At 38.6% G+C, this 21,269-nt stretch overlaps 1 protein-coding gene across 4 annotated transcripts in view; it reads left to right on the top strand.

The window, feature by feature from the left end:
* Window positions 1-21,269, top strand: part of DYM (dymeclin) — a 348,746-nt gene that overhangs the window by 44,483 nt on the left and 282,994 nt on the right. For all 4 annotated transcript variants that reach the window (XM_041746593.1, XM_041746584.1, XM_041746566.1 and 1 more), the window contains 2 exons: window positions 10,160-10,212; window positions 20,909-21,002. In XM_041746593.1, the coding sequence (XP_041602527.1) occupies window positions 10,160-10,212; window positions 20,909-21,002 (147 nt within the window). The remainder of the gene's footprint in view (window positions 1-10,159; window positions 10,213-20,908; window positions 21,003-21,269) is intronic.

Raw genomic sequence — 21,269 nt, 5'->3', positions numbered from 1 at the left:
AGCCCCATGTGGGACTCGATCCTGGCTCTCCCGGATCACACCCCGGGCTGCAGGAGGCGCTAAACCGTTGTGCCACCAGGGCTGCCTGATTAACTTATCTCACTTAGCATAATACCTTCTAGTTCCATCCATGTTGTTGCAGATGGCAAGATTTCATTTGTTTTGATGGCTGAGTAGTATTCCATTCCATTCTTAGTAATTGTCATTCTGTTGATGGACATCTGGGCTCTTTTCATAAATTGTTGTGGACATTGCTATAAACATTGGGGTGCAGGTGCCCTTTTGGATCACTACATTTGTATCTTTGGGGTATATACCTAGTAGGGCAATTGCTGGGTTATAGGATAGCTCTCTTTTCACTTTTTAAGGAACCTCCAAGGACACCTGGGTAGCTTCGGCTCATGTCATAATCCCGGGATCTGGGATCCAGTCCCACATCAGGCTCTCTGCATGGAGCCTGCTTCTTCCTCTGCCTGTGTCTCTGCTTCTCTCTCTCTCAGTCTGTGTCTCATGAATAAATAAATCTTTAAAAAAAAATAAAAAGAAAGGAACTTCCATATACTTTTTCAGAGTGGCTGCGCCAGCTGGCAATCCCACTAGTAGTGCAATAGGGTTCCCCTTTCTCTGCATCCTCTCTAACATTTGTTGTTTCCTGACTTGTTAATGGTATCATTTTTTAAGTTAAGGCCAGAGTTCTTGGTCAGAGGACTGTGACATGTAGTTTAAATCCAAAGGAGCTGTAAACTCTCTGTAATAGTTCTTGATGTGCCCCTATGTTATTTTATACAAAAATGGACTGCCTGGTGCGATGAAAGAGTTTAGGTGGTGTTAAATAGAATTTATTCTGAATTTACAGTGACATGATAATATGTCAGACATCACATCCTTTATGAATCCCTTTGAATAGGCCATTTCAAAGGGGAAAGAAATTCTGTGTCATATGGGTGCTTATGCTTGCTTTTTGTCAATATATGCTTATCTGAGTATTGAGATCACGGGATTTAGTGTCAAAAGATCTGGGCTTGTAATTTTGCAAATTTAGGAATATGTGTGAGCTTATAGGCCACAGTTATGCACTTTTGGTAGGAATGGTAATTGGTTAAATCTTTTTGCAATGTAATTTGCAATATTCATCAGAATAGAAGTGTTCATTGACCTAGCAGTTGCATTTCTGGAGTTTATGTTGAGATAATTGGACAAGTTCAGAAATATATGTAGAAAGATACATGAGTAATGGCAATGTTTGTGAAGGAAGATTGCTATCAACCTAAATGTTCATGAGTAAGGAGACTGCTAAAAAAATTAAAATGATGCATCTGTACACTTTAACATTACACAGTCATTAAAAATGATCATATGTTTATAGAAAGGGGGAAAGATCCACAGCATATTAAGTGGTTAAAGCCAGTTATAAAAACATTCATATAGTGTAATTTATTCAAGCAAAATTGTATATGTCTGTATTTTTAAAAATGTGTTTATTTATAGAATTCTTGTATAGGTTTGTGTTGCTTTATTTTTATGATTTACTTTTTAAAATTTGTTCAATATAATTACAGATTCATAATAGGTTGCCAGAAAGGTACAGGGAGGTCCTGGCATCCTTCACTCATCTCCTCCAGTGATGACAACTGACATAACTATTGTTCAGTATCAAGGCCAGGAAACTGACATTGGTATAATCCACAAAGGTTACTGGGATTTCAGCAGGTAGTTACACATGGACACATTTGTGTGTATATGCATAAGTCTACACAGTTTTATCACATGTATAGACTCCTGTAGCCACTACCAAAATCAAGATACTTACCTGTTTCATCCCAACACTGCTCTCTTGTGCTTTCCCTATTATAGCCGCACACATCCCCCACCCCCTCATCTCCCATCCCTGGCAGCCATTGATCAATTTTTGATCTCTATCATTTTGTTATTTCAAGAAAGTTATATAAATGGAATAATACAGTATGTAAGCATTTTGAGATTGGCTCTTTTCACTATGCATAGTGTCCTTGAGATCTATTCATGTTGTATATATCAGTAGGTCATTCCTTTTTTCTTGCTGAGTAGTAGTCTATGTTGTATATGTACCATAGTTTAGACAGTGACCCATTGAAGGACGTTTGGATTGTTTCCAGTTTTTGACTATTACGAGTAAAGCTGCTATGAACGTTTGTGTACAGGTTTTCTGGTGAGCATAAGTTTTTTTTTTCTTTGAGACAAATGGTCAACAGTGCAGTTTCTGGGTTGTATGGTCAGTGCAGGTTGAAGTTTCTCTTATTTTTTTCAATTTATTTTTAATTGAAGTATAGTTGACATGTTAGTTTCAGGTACACAGCCTAGTGAGATGATAATTATGTACATTAACAAAATTCTCACTATGAAAAGCATAGTTACCAAGTGCATGTTTGGTTTTATACAAAACTGCCAAACTGTTTTCCGACAGCTGTATCATTTTACATTCCCACCAGTAATATATGTGAGATCCAGTTTCTCTGCCCCCTTGCCAGCATTTGATGTTGTTACCCTTTTTTTTTAAAATTTAGCAGTTCTTATAGCTGTGTAGTATTACCTCATGCCTTTGTATGGTTTGTTTTTACAATAATCAAAATAAAAACCATTTTTCAAAAGATTTCTTGTTTATTTGAGAGAGAGCGTGAGCAGCAGGGAGGAGCAGAGAGGAAAGGGAGAAGCAAACTCCTTGCCAATCAGGGAGCCTGACGTGGGCTTGATCCCAGGACCCTGAGATATGACCTGAGTTGAAGGCAGACACTTAACTGATGGAGCCTCCCAGGTGCTCCCCCCCAAATTGTCTTTTAAAAAAGAAAAATTACCAAATGTGAGTCTCTGTTCTGCCATTTATTAAAAGTTACTTAATATTGAGCAATTTCACTTGGTGAATAAGGACTCTTGATTACCTTGATAATCCACTAGGGTTGTTTTTCTATAGTAAAACATGAATATAAATAAAACCAAAACATATCATTGTACAGTTGTTTGACACAAAACATGTAAAACTGCTTCAAAAATTACTGACTTTTGTTTTATCCTTCCCTGTGTCGTGGGGGTGGGGGGAAGACAAAGGAAGCTGGCAAATTACTTGTAAGGTGTGTTAAGGAATAAATATATGTAAATTTGATAGTTTATTACATATGGTTTTGTGTTATTGCTGTGGTGGGTTGGGAACTCACGTTTATTGAGCCATGTGCTGAGCATTTTCCATACCTTGTCATATACTGCTTACCCCTATCCTATAGATGGTGGTATCCTTACCTCTGCTTCACAGATGAGAAACTGGGACTCTCAGACTAAGTAACTTGGCTTGGTTATACCATTAGGAAACGAAGAAGCTGGAACTTAAACACATGGCTTCAGAATATGTACTCTTTCCATTATGCCAGGGGTATACATCATTTTCGTTAACAGGCCACGTGACTGGAAATTCATGTGCCAGTTGCCTCAGTCTGTTAATTGATGGGAACCGTTGAGATACACTTGGAGTGGAAGTATGAAAGGACTGGCTTCTGTGGTTGCAGAGACATTCTGTATTCTTGTGTTGATATTTCTTCCTAGTGTTCCAATTTGGCATATAATTTTAGTGGAATTCAAATAGAATTTTTAAACATTAAACATTTAAACTTGACTGTGTTCTGCTTTAATAATAGTTAAGTTAGTGGTTTATCTAAGTTTGCTGGCCCAACGTTTGGCTGCAGCAGTTAATTATAGTGTTGTTGTGAGTACATGGTTAGGCTTTATTATATGCATCACTAGAGGCATTAGTACTATTCATTTTTTTTTTTTCCTGAAAATCTTCAGATGGTTGTAGTCAGGATCATACATTTAACTATTGTATACTTCAGATACCTTGCTGCTGCTTTGAGAGTTGTTTTCTTTGTGTTTTTGATTCTGTGCTCAGTGGCTTCCCCTTTGCAGCAGGATGAAATCCAAATTCAGTGTGACATTGAGGTTCTTCATTCTTTGGCTGTACTTTTTCATACCACTCTTCTCTGCTGCCTACACTTCCTGGTTATTTTACTTGGTTTTGCTGTATGTTAGCACATTCAACGGAGGTGGCATGGATTTATTATTTGAGACAACTCAGAAATCCTTGAGCTGTAGTACTGGTATTCCCTGGAGACTTTTCTTAGAGGCTCTCATAGAAGCATGTGGAGAGTGTGAGGGAGATTCTCTTCATGAAATCAAAGGAAGGAAGGGAACAGAAGTGGCAGTGGTAATGTTTAAGAATTTGCCTGTGGTTGTGCAAATTTTAGTAACTACTTCATTGCTGAATTATCTTAAGGGAAGTCCATGAAGGTTCTTAAAACTGGAAAAATCCCTAGACCAGTTTCATGTTTTTTTGGATATGTATGTGAGACTCTGGGATTCTTGGGAAAATATCTCCAGTCCCATAGGTCTCCCTTTCATCTGGGTGTCACAGCAAAACTGTGACTCTTGTGACTTCATTTGACTTCTTGTTGCTGCCAGAATAGTGGCCAAACTGAGAAGGAGGAGCCTGATAAACCTTATCACATGTAAGGATTGCTTCAGAAAGAGATACCTAGTCATTGGATCAGTATGGTGGTTTAGCTAGAGTTTAGTTCTTTTAGCAAAAGTTTGAGAAATGACTAGTTTTGCATAATTTATCCCTACTCTCCCGTTATCCACATTTAAAAAATTGACCTGGAGTTGTGGGGTGTACATGTAACAATGAGTTTGAAGTACTCTGTGTGGTACTAATTTATTGAATCTGTATTGGTATAAATATTTGCTGCCCTTTTGCCCCCTTTTTGTATGTTCCCAGTGCCCCAAATCTGCCTTCAGAAACATTTGGTTTCTAATTGTAATTGTCTTGGAAACACTGGCATATTTGCAGCTCCATTTTACTTTTATTTACTGCATATGATGATTTGTTAGTTGCCTGCTGCCAGAACATCTGAGCTCATTTGTTTAAACTAAAACAGTACTGCGCATGGATGCCTATAATACGCAGCGACAGTTACCAACCATCCCAGTTGCTTACCACCTCATTTTAGCTCTAAATCAAGCAAACGAGAAAGAAGATTATTCTTAAAATGTTCCAGGAAGTTTAGAAAATTGGAGGATGGAGGGATGAGAGGAAGGGGAATTTTATTATAACGATCAGTGTGTTACCAACCATCCCAGTTGCTTACCACCTCATTTTAGCTCTAAATTAAGCAAACGAGAAAGAAGATTATTCTTAAAATGTTCCAGGAAGTTTAGAAAATTGGAGGATGGATGGATGAGAGGAAGGGGAATTTTATTATAACGATCAGTGTGTTACTTTTGGCAGGGGTGGTGTGCCTCGCTGATTTCCTCTGTAGAAACAAGTAAGGCGTCAGGGTGTGAGAGTTCCAGTGGTACTGCCACAAACAGAGCTCTGTGAATCTTTGATTTAATAGGTCATTACCAAGTGTTTTTCTTTTGGCCGAGCCACTGTACTAGGCACAGTGGGGATGTCGGTGTTAACGAGATATTTTCCCTGGTCTCATGCTGCTTATAATCTGGGCACTGGGGATGCTTCTGACCCTCAGTGGTGGTTGTTGAGGAGGCGGTGGCAGTGATGCTGTTTCAGATCACAGCTGTGTGTAGGGGACCTGGGCCTGATGGGCCTAATCACAGACTGGTAGGTGCTGGCTGGTGTACAAGAGGGAGCTTTCCAAGAGAGGTGTGGTAACTCCCGGTCTTTCCCTGTCTCTTCATCCTTGAGTGACAAAGAAATCAGACTGCTTCAGAAAGAAATAGTATTTCATGTTTGGAATTAAATAAGTGTATCTAAAAATATTTTAATAAAAAATTAAACTTCAGGGCACACCTTGCCTTGAGGGCTGGAGAATATGAAGTCTTTCTTGAGGAACGGGGGAAATAGTTTTGTCCTCAAAGTGTCTGACAATGGCATTCATTCAGTCAGTACATTTTTGTCATGCATGTGCTTTGTCGCAGGCTGTGAATGCCAAGATGAGCGAGGAGCCCATGATCTCGGAGTTGAGGGAGTCAAGGACAAGAAGTTGGGCGGTGTTGCTACCAACTACTGTTTTATTTTTTATTTTTTTAAAGATTTTATTTATTTATTCATAGAGACGGAGAGAGAGAGAGGCAGAGACACAGAGGGAGAAGCAGGCTCCATGCAGGGAGCCTGATGTGGGACTTGATCCCCGGACTCCAGGATCACACCCTGGGCCGAAGGCAGGCGCTAAACCGCTGGGCCACCCAGGGATCCCCCCTCCCCCCCAACTACTGTTTTATAATTGGGTGTTTGGATGACCTCGTCTTAGATGATCAGAGAAGATTTCCTGGAGGAAGTGATGGCCATACCAGCCTCACTAAAGATGTTGGAATTAATAGTTTTTTTTTGTTGTTGTTTGTTTGGTTTTTTTGGGTAAATATTGTATGAAAAATAAATCTGAACCCTGTCCTGGGAACATCCAGTGGCTTTCTGTTGAGAACAAGTTGAGAGACTGAACTCCAGACTTGAGCTGTCTAGTATACTTTTTCTAGTCTTCTAGTCTGCTGTCCTCTGGTGTAGATTAACATTTCCAGAATGTGCTGGGCACTGTGATGCCGTGCTTTTTTGCGTGCGCTGTTACCATGTCTGGAAGGCCCTCCTCTTTTCCCTCCCCATTGTTTGCCAGACTGACTTCTCTTGTGGTTACTTCCTCCGGGATGCCTGCCTTGACTGCTCCTAGGGTAGGTTGGGTACACCTCCCATGAGCTTACACAGGAGCTGGCCTTGATCTTGGTATTTCCCTTCCACCAGATAGTCTGTCTGCTTCTTTATTTCTCCATGTAACCTGGTGGCAGAGGTAGCATCTTTGGGAGAACCCAGCATGTCCTGAGCATCCAGGCAGTGTTTGCGGGATAGACAGATTTAGAAGCTTCTGAAGGTTGTATCCCTATGTGTATAATTGAAGCTCTTGGTTCCAGCCAAGTTCAAGAGAGTGTTATTGACCGAAGAAAGTAGAAGCACTAGTGAAACAGATTTTATGCATGTGGTCTACTTATTAACCTCATAAAGCTATTTACAATCCTTTGCGTTTATACCTCTTTACTTTTATTTTTTGCTTGAGTAACCAATAAACTAATTCACAGTTTCTGTTTCTTGCCAACTACTAATATATATTATTAAATCTGACCACTGTGATTTATTAATTAGAAATCTTTTTGTTATTAACAGAAATCAATTTGATTTTGCATAGGCCAGAAAAAGGGGCATGTGTGATGAAGAGATGGGGATGCCTCAGGATCCTTGGATCCTGAATCCAGGATCAAGAAGACAGGCTGTAGGAAGAACTGGCCCCAAGAATGGCAAGGCCAACAAGAATTCTAAGGGTCCTTTCTGTTAGTCTCTGCTTCTCTCCTCAAAGCTTTTACTCATTTTTCTTACTAATCAGCTTTGTCTGCTTCTCTGTGGACAGAGGATGGTTTCCCTTGAGCCTCAGCTTTGCAGCCAAGTATGGAAAACCTGTCTTTTCTGTCTCCGTTCCAAATTCACCAAGACTGGCTTATCTTAGATTTCTATCCCTGATGGAGTCAGCAGTGGCCAGGGAGTGGGGTCATGCTGAACAAGCCTGTCTGGCTCCGCTCACCCTCGAGAAATAAGGTGGGAAGGTAAAAGAAAAGGATGGGGAGAGCAGCAGACTGACAAGACATTGTGCGGTGGGCAGACACCCAAAATGTTTTTGTAAGAAAATAAAAATGCAGTGATAAAGACTAGAGACCCATGCACACTTTATTGTAGGATCATTTCTGGGTTATTTTGCCTAAAAAAACTTCCCTCTTGGGAGAAACTTACAGATTTATTTATTTATTTATTTATTTTTTTAAATTTTTATTTATTTATGATAGGCACACAGTGAGAGAGAGAGGCAGAGACACAGGCAGAGGGAGAAGCAGGCTCCATGCACCAGGAGCCTGACGTGGGATTCGATCCCGGGTCTCCAGGATCGCGCCCTGGGCCAAAGGCAGGCGCCAAACCGCTGCGCCACCCAGGGATCCCAAACTTACAGATTTAACTTTGAAAAGACATTTATCTTTTTGAATGTGAATATAACTTGAGATTCTTAAGGTAATGGCATGTGCACTGAAGTAATGAGTGGGTTTTAGCTTTGTGTGTATAACACTTAGACCTGATACTGTCTTCAGTTGTCAGGAGACAGTTTCTAGAGCAGCTATCATGCAAATTCAAGGGGAGGCACATGTAATTTAAGGTTTTCCGACAGCCACTTTAGAAAAGTGAAGCAGATGAAATTAATTTTAATAATACATTTCCTATGTATTTATGTGTAGATAAAAAGGGTTTATAACTGTTGTGTTTATTAGAAGAGATCGTCATGGGATTTAAATGTGCTAATAAATTTAAAAGTGCTGTGAAAAACATTTAAAGGATTATACAGGTGTAAAGCATCATTTTAATTAATTGGGGCAAAGCCTACTACATTTTGGAATCAATACTAGCTCTCATTTCCTGAAGTTTTACTTTGTGCTGCACGTTGTTCTAAGCACTTCCTACATGTTATATAATTTAGTGATGACGATGCCTGTGGAATAGGCAGGCTCATTATCATCTCTGTTGTGTATATGAGGAAACTAAGACATAAAGAGTTAAGAAACTAGCCCAAGGTCACATAGCTTATAACTTGAGCTGGAATTGGAATGTGCTTTTTTTTTTGCGGCAAAATGTATACAACATAAAAGTGATCATTTTTACCATTTAAAAGAATATATATTTATTTATTAGGGGCAGAGGGAGAGAGAGAAGCAGATTCCTCCTTTATTTTTTAGTGACAGAGAGAGAGACAGACACAGGCAGAGGGAGAAGCAAGCTCCATGCAGGGAGCTCCAAGTGGGACTCAATCCTGGGACTCCAGGATCACACCCTGGGCAGGCGCTAAACCGCTGAGCCACCCAGGGATCCCCTGCATTCTCTTTCTTTCCCTTTTTTTTTTAAATAGCTACTTTAATAGGTGTGAAAGTGGTATCTCATTGGGGTTTTGATTTACATTTTCCTAATGACTAGTGTTGTTGCACATCTTTTCATATATACCTGTTAGCCTTTTGTATGTCTTCTTTGGAGAAATGTCCGTTTATTTTTATTTTTTATTTTTATTATTATTATTATTATTTTTGCAAACACATGAGGGTTTATTTACAAGCTCAAGCCTGGGTCCAAGTGTACCCGACACAGCGGAGCAGGGACTTGGACCCCGAGACTAGGAGGTGTAGCAGCTTTATAGGGGCCAGTGGGAAATATCCGTTTAAATCCTTTGCTCTTTTTAAATTGTTTAAATTGGTTTTTTTTTTTTTTTTTTTTTTTTCCTTTTTTTTTTTTTTGGTTGTTGAGTCAGATTTTTTTTGTGTGTGTATTCTGGATATCCATCTCTTATCAGATACATGATTTGCAAATATTTTCTCCTGTTGGGTTGACTTCTCACTCTGTGATAGTATCCTTTGATGTGCAAAAGCTTTTAATTTTGATAAAACCCAACTTAAATATTTTTTCTTTTAATGTCTTTGTTTTTGGTGTTATATCCAAGAAATCATTGCTGAATCCAGTGTCATAAAGCTTTCCCTTGTGTTTTTTTCCTGAGTTTTATGTCTGTCTCTGTCTGTACCTCTTGTCTTTGTATCTTTTTGTGTCTGTCTCTGTTTCTGTTTTTCTATATGGTTACAAATTATTGAAGCTTATGTGTGTGTTCTCTCTCTTTTCTTGCCTTGTTCCTTTTTTTGTTGTTGATCTGTTTGAAGGTATTGCAGGTATCATGAGACTCCGTGTATCTCCTAAAAATAATGGCATTTTCCCCAAATAACTATAACCCCATGATTAGTACAGCCCTTAGAATGGGGCAGGACTTTCTTGCATTTTTCTAAGTCTCTCCACTAATCTCTTCTCCCTGCCCCAATGCCTGAAAGGCAGGGCTCCTTGAGTGCTTTTCTTTTAGGAATCTCATATTGAGAATTGTAGTACATTTTCTAATTATGTTTATTTATTTATTTATTTTTTCTAATTATGTTTAAAATAGAAGGTTTATTTTGTTGATTTTTATCATTTATCACTGTATACTATATTCTTCTAAGTTGCTTTTCTCTTTATATATTTCTTTAACTAGTGTTGTAGTTATTAATTACCTTTCTTCTGTCTCTCCAGCACCGAGCTGAAGCTTTTGGAGGAAGCAACCATTTCAGTCTGCAGGTCTTTAGGTAAGGGGCAAAGTGAGCATGTGTGTATGTGTGTGTATGGCATGTATTTCAAAATTTCTGTTATACATTTCAGTAGTGTAATATGAATTGAACTGATGAACTGATGAACTGATGAAGTGACATGTTCCTGATGATAATATTTAATAATAATTACTTCTATTCATGGTGCTCAGTGATGCCACTGGAAGGAAACATTTAGTCAATAGACACCTGTTTAGCTTACTTGTAGGAATGGTGGTGGACTCTACTAAGCTGTACAGTCTTTCAGCTTGTTCTTTTCTTTTAGTTGAAGAATGATTGACATAAAATATTACATTAGGTTTAGGTGTGCAACATAGTGATTTGATTTTGATTTGACATTTATATACATTACAGAATGTTCACCATGATAATTCTAATTACTATCTGTCCTCATACACAGATATTACAATATTACTATATTTCTTTTGCTGTACTTCACAATCCCTGTGACTTATTTTATAAATGGAAGTTTATACCTCTTAATCCCCTCTGCCTGTATCACCCATTCCCCCACCGCTGCCCCCAGCAACTACCACTTTGTTTTCTATATGTATGAGTCTGTTTTTTTTTACTCTTTTTTCTTTTCTTTTCTTTTCTTTTCTTTTCTTTTCTTTTCTTTTCTTTTCTTTTCTTTTCTTTTCTTTTCTTTTCTTTTCTTTTCTTTCTTTTCTTTTCTTTTCTTTTCTATTTCCTTTTCCTTTTCTTCTTTTCCTTTTCTTTCTTTTCCTTTTCTTTTCTTTTCTTTTCTTTTCTTTTCTTTTCTCTTTTCCTTTCTTTTCTTTCTTCCTTTCTCTTCTTTCTTTCTCTTCTTTCTTTTTCTTTTCTTTCTTTTTCTTTTCTTTCTTTTTCTTTTCTTTCTTTTTCTTTTCTTTTCTTTTCTTTTCTTTTCTTTTCTTCTTTTTTCCTTTCCTTTCCTTTTCCTTTTCCTTTTCCTTTTCCTTTTCCTTTTCCTTTTCCTTTTCCTTTTCCTTTTCCTTTTCCACATATAGGTGAAATCATCCAGTATTGGTCTTTCTCAGACTTTATTCACTTAGCACAGTACCCTCGAGGTCCATCCATGTTGGCATAAATGGCAAGATTTCATTCTTATTTATGGCAGAGTAATATTCCATTGTGTATATACACCACATTCTCTTTATCCATTCATCTATCAGCAGACACATGGGCTGCTTCTGTATCTTGGCTACTGTAGATGCTGCAATGAACCCAGGGGTACAGATATCTTTTGAAATTAGTATTTTCATTTTCTTCAGAAAATGAAAACTCCACTTCACCTGGAAGTGGAATTGCTGGGTCATATGTTCTATTTTTAATTTTTTGAGGAACCTTCATCCTGTTTTCCAAAGTAGCTACACCAGTTTACGTTTTCTACCAGTTTTGCACGAGGGTTCCCCTTTCTCCACTTCCCCTCCAGCACTTGCTATTTCTTGTCTTTTTTATTTGATTTGATTTGATTTTTTTTAAGGAATTTATTTTTTAAAGACTTTATTTATTAGAGACACAGAGAGAAAGAGAGGCAGAGACACAGGCAGAGGGAGAAGCAGGCTCCATACAGGGAGCCTGATGTGGGACTTGATCCTGGGTCTCCAGGATCAGGCCCTGGGCCAAAGGCAGTGCTAAACTGCTGAGCCACCTGGGCTGCCTGTCTTTTTGATTTTAGCCATGCTGATAGATGTGAAGTGATATCTCATTGTGATTTTGACTTATGTTTCCCTGATGACCAGTGATGTTGAGCAGCTTTTCTTGTGTCTGTTGGCCATGAGTATGTCTTGTTTGGAAAAATATCTGTCAGGTCTTAAGCCTATTTTTAAAAAAATTTTATTTATTCATTCATGAAAGACACGGAGAGAGAGCCAGAGACACAGGCAGAGGGAGAAGCAGGCTCCATGCAGGGAGCCCGAAGTGGGACTTGATCCGGGGTCTCCAGGATCAGGCCCTGGGCCAAAGGCAGGCGCCAAACTGCTGAGCCACCCAGGGATCCCCTTAAGCCTATTTTTTAATCAAATGTGTGTGTGTGTGTGTGTGTGTGTGTGTGTGTGTTGAGTTGTATGAGTTCTTTACAAATTTTGAATATTAACTTTTTAAAAAACTATTTTTAAGTAATCTCTACACTCAGCATGATGAGGCTGGAACTTACAACGCTGAGGCCAAGAGTCACATGCTGCATTGACCAAGCCAGCCAGGTGTCCCTGGATATTAACTTCTTTTTTTTTTTTTTTTTAAAGATTTTATTTATTTACTCACGAAAGACCCAGAGAGACAGAGCGAGAGAGGCAGAGACATAGGCAGAGGGAGAAGCAGGCTCGTTGCAGGGAGCCCGATGTGGGACTCGATCCTGGGTCTCCAGAATCAGGCCCTGGGCTGAAGGCGGCACTAAACCGCTGAGCCATCCGGGCTGCCCTGGATATTAACTTCTTATTGGATTTATCATTTGCAAATATTTTCTGCCATTCACAAGATTGTCTTTTCATTTTGTTCATGGTTTCCTTCATTGTGCAGAAGCTTTTTAGTTTTATGGAGTCCCACTTGTTTTTGTTGCTTTTGCCTGAGAAGACAGACCCCAAAAAGTATTACTAAGACTGAACTCCAAATTTACTGCTTGTGTGTTCATTTAGGAGTTTTATGGTTTCAGGTCTTACATGTAGGTCTTTAATCCACTTCGAATTTATTTTTGTATATGGTGTAAGGAGGTACTTACCTGAGAGGGCCCTAATTTTTTTTTTTTTTGGCTTTTTTCATTAGACTTTTTCCTTTAATCAATACGATTAAGTGTTTCCTCAATATACTTTTTTAAAAATGATTTTTGCTTGTAATATTGATGAATTTTTTTTGTGTGTGTGTGTGTGTGTGGTTTTTTTTTTTTTTGGCTTCTTAAGGTCTTTTCAATTCTGGAGTTGCCTTTAGTTATGGCTTTGGTTTTACTTGTGTTTGAGTTTCTTCTCCCCCAACTTAGGATCACTCATTAACATTTAGGTTGGATCTCTGTTCTTTGCTTTCTGTATCTTCTTTTTCTTTGTCTTTCTTTTCTTGAATTTCCTCCTTTATGTCTTTGAATCAGTGTTTTATATATTACAATTCTGTTAAGATTCTAGTGCATCTTTTTTTTTAAGATTTTATTTATTTATTTTTAATTTTTATTTATTTATGATAGTCACAGAGAGAGAGAGAGAGAGAGAGAGAGAGAGAGAGAGGGGCAGAGACATAGGCAGAGGGAGAAGCAGGCTCCATGCAATGGGAGCCCGACGTGGGATTCGATCCCGGGTCTCCAGGATCACGCCCTGGGCCAAAGGCAGGCGCCACCAAACCGCTGAGCCACCCAGGGATCCCTTTTTTTTTTTTTTTTTTTTTAAATCATTCTTTGTTTTTCCTGGATATCAGACTGCTCTCTTTTCATTATACTCATTTTTCCCAGTGGCTTTCTGTTGTTGTTGTTTTTTTAAATAGATGATTTTCTCATCTTCCACTGATGCTTGTGACTAAATTTGTTTGACAGTTCTAAAAAAATTATTTACTTTTCTCAATTTAGGGTCCACACCCAATGCGGGGCTTGAGCTCACGACCCCAAGATCAGGAGTCACATGCTGTGCTGATTCAGCCAGCCAGCCAGGCATACTCCCTACCCCCAATTTGACAGTTTTCATTCAGATCTTTGGCTAAAATTTTAGCATAGCCTATTCCTTATCCCAGTGTTACTATTACTGTTTTTATAAACCAGCATATATTTATTGAGCCACCTGCTGTATTATAGACTCTTTCCTATACCCTGTGCTATATATTCCATAATGTAGTCTATGTTCTGGCAAAGAAGACTCACCTAGATTCCTGACCTCATGGATGTGTCTGAGTAGAGGAGTCAGATCATAAATAAATACACCGACTTTCATGTAATACATCTCTTTGGAAAAATAAAGCAGGGTAAAGGCACGGAGTACCCACATAGGCACGTTGTTTGCTGTCGGAGAGGGTGCATTTATTAACCTTGTCCCTCGTGTGGATCCGGTAGGTGCTTGTTGAATCTGCTGTTATTTTAGCCTGAAGGCAGCCAGTGGTGCTGCTTTCCAACCTCATTTCTGGAATCCAGGAAGGTTTTATTTTGTGTAGGTTTTGCTTGGTTTAAATGGGACCTTCCCTTACCCTTACTCCTTGGCTTTGGAGTGTAAAGAGATTATAACATTCCTGGATTGAACATCTGGATCAACATTTTTTCTACCTGTGCCCTCTAGCATATGTTGCTCTGTGTCTGACATGTTTATTTCTTCCTAGTTGTTTTCTGGGGGTTGTAGCCTCAGTGTTGGTGTAGAAAGTGACTTGGTGGGAGATAAGTTTTACTGACTGGAGTAGACAGTGAGGGGGAGATTTTCTCCTCAGAGGTACTTTCAAGCAGTTAGCCATGCTAACCACCCATTGATTACCGAATAAATACTTATATCAGTTCTTTAAACTCTGTAGTTGGTGAAAGTGTTCTTTGTTTTTTGGGGGAAGGACTATCTATCTGGATTTAGCATTTCTGTGAACTCGTATCTGTATGTTTTCATGAGTGATTTTTAAAAATTTCACACTTTTAGAATTGAGGGTTGAATAACATAATAAATGGCTGTAAGGTCATTTCCATCCTCACTCATTTTCACCTCATGGGCAGGTCTCATCTGTATCTTTCACCCATTACGTCCCCTCATACATGGAAGTATGAAATATGTCCAGAAGAGCTAACAAGGGGAAAGGATACATGAAACAACAGAAAGCAGCATGTTTTCACATTTTAGATAAAAACCTCAGGAATCCTATCATTTCATCCATAAATATTTTAGGATATTTCATATCCTAAATATTTTAGGATATTTGAAACAATAAGAATTGTTTTAAAGGAAAGCAATACCATGATCTTACTAGAAGACCGTTTTTAGCATTATAAAATATCCACTGAGTGTTCAGATTTTTAATTGTCTTAGTTTCTGTGAATCAGGAACCAAATAAAGTCTATACGTTGTTATTGGTTGGTATGTCTTTATGATTTTTTAAAAAATATTTATTAATTTATTCATGATAGACACAGAGAGAGAGAGAAAGAGAGAGAGAGAGAGAGAGAGAGAGAGAGAGAGAGAGAGGCAGAGACACAGGAGGAGGGAGAAGCAGGCTCCATGCCAAGAGCCCGACGCGGGACTTGATCCTGGGACTCCAGGATCACGCCCTGGGCCAAAGGCAGGCGCTAAACCGCTGAGACACCCAGGGATCCCCTATGATTCTTTTCATAGCTATTTTCTTCCTGCAGTGGTTTCTCTCTTTTTCTCCTCTCTACCTATGGAAGAAAGTGGGTAGTAGAGTTTCCCACAATGTAAATTTTGTTAATTGCATCCTCTGTTCTCTGTATTTTCTGTGTATTTGGTATTGGTTTCTCTCTTTTTCTCCTCTCTACCTCTGGAAGAAAGTGGGTAGTAGAGTTTCCCACAATGTAAATTTTGTTAATTGCATCCTCTGTTCTCTGTATTTTCTGTGTATTTGGTATTGGATTTGGGGAAGCATGGGCATATTAGTGAAATATTGTGAAAGGTTGTTTCAGGGCTGGAAGCAAGTCCACCCTCTCACCCAGATGGAAATTCTTTTTAAATACCCTTATCTGAGTGTTATTTAGACTTTGCTGGAACTCCTGTAGAGATAAGGAAGCCCCTTTGTTACATAAAAGCAACTTAACAGATTGCTACAAGTTCAAGTTCTAGTGTCAAAAGAGTTAATTTTTAATTTAAGTACCATTTTTATTTGAATTTTACAGTTGAGGACACTGAGGCATGGAGAGGTCAAGTAAGTTGCTGGGTGTCACAGCTAGTCAGTGATGGAGCTGGAATTCGAACCTAGTCAGATTCTGTAGTCTAGTTCCATTATGCTTCTCTGCCTTCCTGTCAGCTGTTCCATTCCTGTTCTGTCTTCGGAAGCTTATTCAACTTCAACATAATATTTTATATTTCTTTTTTTTAAAGATTTATGTATTTATTTCTTTATTTATTAGAGAGCACGCACACACAAGGGGATAGGGGCAGAGAGTGAGGGAGAGAATCCCAAGCAGATTCCCTGCCGAGCCCAGAGCTCCATGCGAGGCTTGAACTCATGATAATGACCTGAGCTGAAATCAAGACTTAGATGTTCAACAATTGGGCCACCCAGGTACCCCCATAAGATTTGATTTTTGCCAATTAACTTTGATCCTGTTAAATTCCATCCCGGTGTTTTGGGATGTCGTGTGTCTACCTTTGTGTTGTGGTGTTTAAACATCAGGGAGTGTACTTTGTCTTAGTAATTTATTTTCCCTTCTGCATCTTATGTAAGATACCTGTGAAAACTTAATTATGTTAGAATGTCAGCTCCATTAAGACCAGGTACTCTCAGTATCCCCTTAGTACCCAAAACAGTGCTGGGTACATATAAATAGCTCAATGAACACATGCTGAATGAATGAACAAAAAAGATGTATGAAGCTTTAATTACATTAGTCTAGTAGCTGATTGCTCTTTCCAACAACATGGGGAATTTTTTTTTTGAAGCTAATCATTTATAAATTCAAACAGTTACTTATAGTCATTCAGTAATAAAGAAGCTGTTGAATGAACACAAGATTGTGAAGTTGGGATTCTGAATTATGTTTGTAGTCATATCATCCTCAGCTCATTGTTTCAATATTTTGTTTTTTTTTAAATTTTATTTATTTATGATAGTCACAGAAAGAGAGAGAGAGAGAGAGAGAGAGAGAGAGAGAGAGGCAGAGACACAGGCAGAGGGAGAAGCAGGCTCCATGCACCGGGAGCCCGACGTGGGATTCGATCCCGAATCTCCAGGATCGTGTCCTGGGCCAAAGGCAGGAGCTAAACCGCTGTGCCACCCAGGGATCCCTGTTTCAATATTTTGTTTTGATTTACAGTAGCTCAATAATAATAATTTACACACTGGCAAACAATAACTTTTTTAAAAAAACAATTTATCCTGTAATATTAGGCTTTCTTTCAGTAAAACCCAAAGCTTGAAAGAGAAGTAGGGAATACTTGTTTCAAAGTGAAACGGAGAAGAGTTAATATCTAATTATAAACCTATTCTTAATGATAAAAGCTGGACGAAACCTGCCCTTAGAGCACATGATGCCCCTTGCTACTCGTAGGTAGGATTCTCTGTCCAGGAGTAAGAGGCATCGCCTGGGAGAGACTGTTGCAGAATCTCAGGTCCCACTTGACACAAGCAAGATCAGAATTTAATAAGACTGCCTTGGGGCTGCTCAGTCAGTTAAGTGTCTGCTTTCCGCTCTGGGTCCTGGGACTGAACCCCATGTCAGGCTCTCTGCTCAGCAGGGAGCCTGTTTCTCCTTCTCCCCCTCCCCTGCTTATGCTTGTATGCGTTCTCTCTCTTTCTCTGTCAAATAAATAAATAAAATCTTTTTTATTTTTAACTGCTTTGTGATTTAGAGGCACATTAAACTTTGAGAAGCGTTGTTAACTTCAATAGGTTCAGAGTGGTGGAACTGGGGTTCTGCACATCTAGCAGGGTCCCAAGTAATGCTCTTGCCACTCATCCTTGAACCGCAGTTGAATAACAAGGTGCTATAATGTTACATCACTGTGAGAAAGTTACATGGTAACTTGCATTGACTCAAGCTGTGACAAGCACACCTACTTAGCTGCTAGACCTGAGTTAATTTGACAGGTACCCAGCACAAAGCAGGTATTCTGTAATGGTGTACTTGTTCCCATGTATGATTTTTTAAAAGTATGTATGCACGTTTCTGGGTTTTAAAATATTTAAAATATAATGAGGAGTTTGTACGTTTTTCCAAATCTCTGACACATTTTCAAGAAGTTCAGATATATGCATAGAGATAGCAAAAGCATAAACCTCAGGTCTGCATAAAAATGAATTTTTCTGGTAGCATAGGCCAATGTGTTTGAGTGTTTATATTTCCGTTTTTCGAAACAGTTAAAGAGATTTTAAAAGAGAAACAAATATTCAGAACTGGAATCTCAATTTGAAAACCATTTGTAAAGCAGAAAGACTTAGCATTTGTCACTAACATTGTTGATTTTGGGCTCAGTACTTAACCTTTCTGGGTCTCTTTTTCTTAGTAAAATGAAAGGTTCTGACTAATGGGTCTCTTCCTTCTGATGAGTTTTCTTTTTTAAGTTTTTATTTAAATTCCAGTTAGCTAACATACAGTGTAATATTAGTTTCAGGTGTACAGCATAGTGATCCAACACTTCCATACCACACCCAGTACTCATCACAAGTATGCTCCTTAATCTTTATCCCGTATTTCCTCCACCCCCCCACCCATCTCCCCTCTGGTGACCATCAGTTTGTTCTCTATAGTTGAGAGTCTGTTTCTTGGTTTCTCTCTTTCTCTCTCTCTGTCACTGTCTCTTTTATTTCCTTTGCTCATTTGTTTTCTTAAATTCCACATATGAGTGAAATCATATGGTCTTTATCTCACTTATTTTGCTTAGCATAATAGTCTCTAGCTCTGATGGATTCTTCATTTTTGTGTTTCTGTGATGTGTCAGGGTTATCCAGAGACCTAGTAAAGCTAATGGTCTGCATTTCAGTCCAAGTCCAAAGACCTGGGAACATGAGAGCCAGTGTTGTAAGTCCCTGTCCAAGGGCAGAAGACCAGCATATTAGCTCAACAGGCAGAGATAAATAAAGCGAAGAGGATTCAACTTTCCACTGACTTTTGTTCTGTTCAGACCTTTCATGTGTTAGATGAGGCCCACCCACTTTGGAGAGGCCAATCTGCTTTGCTCAGTTGAAAATTAAAGTGCAGAAACACCTTCACATGCACACCCAGAAATAATGTTTAACTAGATATCAGGGCGTCTTGTGGCCCAGTCAGCCTGCACATAAAATTAACCATCACATACCTCGTTTGCTTTGCAGACAGGACTTTTATTGCCATTGTGTCTGATTCCTTGGTAATAGGAGTTGGTATAGGACAGCATTTTGGAACCAAGGATTGGAACCAGTAAACAAGGATGTATCCTTGAGCAGTAACAATTGTAGACAGGAGGATCTGTGAGATGGAGGTGATGTTGGTATTTATCCCAGAGTTGGTTTGAGGATTAAGTGAGATGTGTATAAAGCACTTATTGTATAAATTAGTCAGTGTCTGTTAACCTGTTGTTTCTTTTTTTTTTTTTTTTTTAATTTTTATTTATTTATGATAGTCACAGAGAGAGAGAGAGGCAGAGACACAGGCAGAGGGAGAAGCAGGCTCCATGCACCGGGAGCCCGATGTGGGATTCGATCCTGGGTCTCCAGGATCGCGCCCTGGGCCAAAGGCAGGCGCCAAACCGCTGCGCCACCCAGGGATCCCCTTGTTGTTTCTTTTGATGAGAAAACTGACATTGGAGAAGAAAATTAGGTTGGTCTGAGTTTTAATATTCTGTTAATTATAGACTTGGATCTAGAAATCAGATCTTCTCATTCTCTCTCTCTCTCTCTCTTTTTAAATTTTATTTTATTTTTCTCTCTTTTTTTTTTAAAGATTGTATTTATTCATGAGAGACACACAGAGAGAGAGAGAGAGGCAGAGACACAGGCAGAGGGAGAAACAGGCTCCCTGCAGGGGGAGCCTGATGTGAGACTCAATCCCGGAATTTAGGGATCACACCCTAAGCCAGAGGCAGACGTTCAACCGCTGAGCCACCCAGGCTGATCTTCTCATTCTCCTCACAGTACCTGTTCATTTGTCTGGCTGGATTTGCTGAAATGGCCAAATGTAAACTTAAAATTTTTTTAAACAAATTCATGAAAATTTTATCTGATCAAATAGCTTCTCCTTGACCATATTGCTTTATATCTGTTTATTTTTCATTAGAATGATTTATGATTATCTGAACAAAGTTTTACCATTGTAATTTATTGTATCTATATATTGGAGATCATTTTTAAAAAAATATTTCCTTCCCTTCCTCCCTCCCTTCCTTTTTTTAAAAGTAGGTTCCACACTCAGTATGGAGCCCAACATGGGGCTTGAACTCTTGACCCTGAGATCAAGACCCGAGTTGATTCTCCCTCTGGCTATGTCTCTGCCTCTCTCTGTATATCTCTCATGAATAAATAAGTAAAATCTTTAAAAAATAAAAAATAAAAAGGGATGCCTGGGTGGCTCAGTGGTTGAGCGTCTGCCTTTGGCTCAGGGCATGATCCCAGAGTTCCAGGATTGAATCCCACATTGGGCTTCCTGTATGGAGCCTGCTTCTCCCTCTGCCTGTGTTTCTGTGCCTCTCTCTCTCTCTCTCTGTCTCTCATGAATAAATAAAATCTTAAAAAAAAAAAAAAAGACCCGAGTTGAGATCAAGAGTCAGACACTTAACCAACTGAGCCACCTAGGCATCCCAACATTTGCTTTACTAAAGAGAAGTATATGTGTGTGTATTAATTGAATAAATATTAGCTATCTTTTTTCTTTGTAGTTTTGAATTCTGAGTTGAATTGGCTATTTTCGCCTATTGTGTCTATCATTTTCAGTTTGCAAATCATTTTTTGTTCAGAATTAAGACCAAGCAGCAATTTCTCTCATTATTTCCCTAATTAGATGTGAAATTGACAGTAAGGTTTGTTTGTGAAGGTTTTATAATGTTCTAATATGTTCACTTTGATTTCAGTTTTTAATTTTAACTTTTTAAAATTTTACCTTCTCTTGCAGTTATAAACAACCCTCGAACAGGAAACCTTGGTGCACTAATTAAAGTCTTCCTTTCTAGAACCAAAGAACTAAAACTTTCAGCAGAATGTCAGAAGTAAGTTGGATGATTAAATCATGTTCTCTTTATGTTTAGCAATATGAGTATTTTTCATTTTTTGGTAGAAATAGATTGTGGTCTTTTGAAAGCTAAAAAGGAATTCTCATTATTAAAAAGTTATAATTTACTGTCCAAGTCATTGTGGTGAGATTATGAATTCTGGAATCTGTTTGATTTCAGCATTTTAGACAATATTCAGAAATATATTCCTTAAGGTTCATAGTGATGTAATTATTATTAAAAAAAAAAAAGGTAGTTTCCTCC

Source organism: Vulpes lagopus, chromosome 1 (genome assembly GCF_018345385.1).
Source record: "Vulpes lagopus strain Blue_001 chromosome 1, ASM1834538v1, whole genome shotgun sequence".
Lineage (NCBI taxonomy): Eukaryota > Metazoa > Chordata > Mammalia > Carnivora > Canidae > Vulpes > Vulpes lagopus.
The sequence above is the reverse complement of the archived record's forward strand: the minus strand, read 5'-3'. Positions and strand labels throughout refer to the sequence as shown.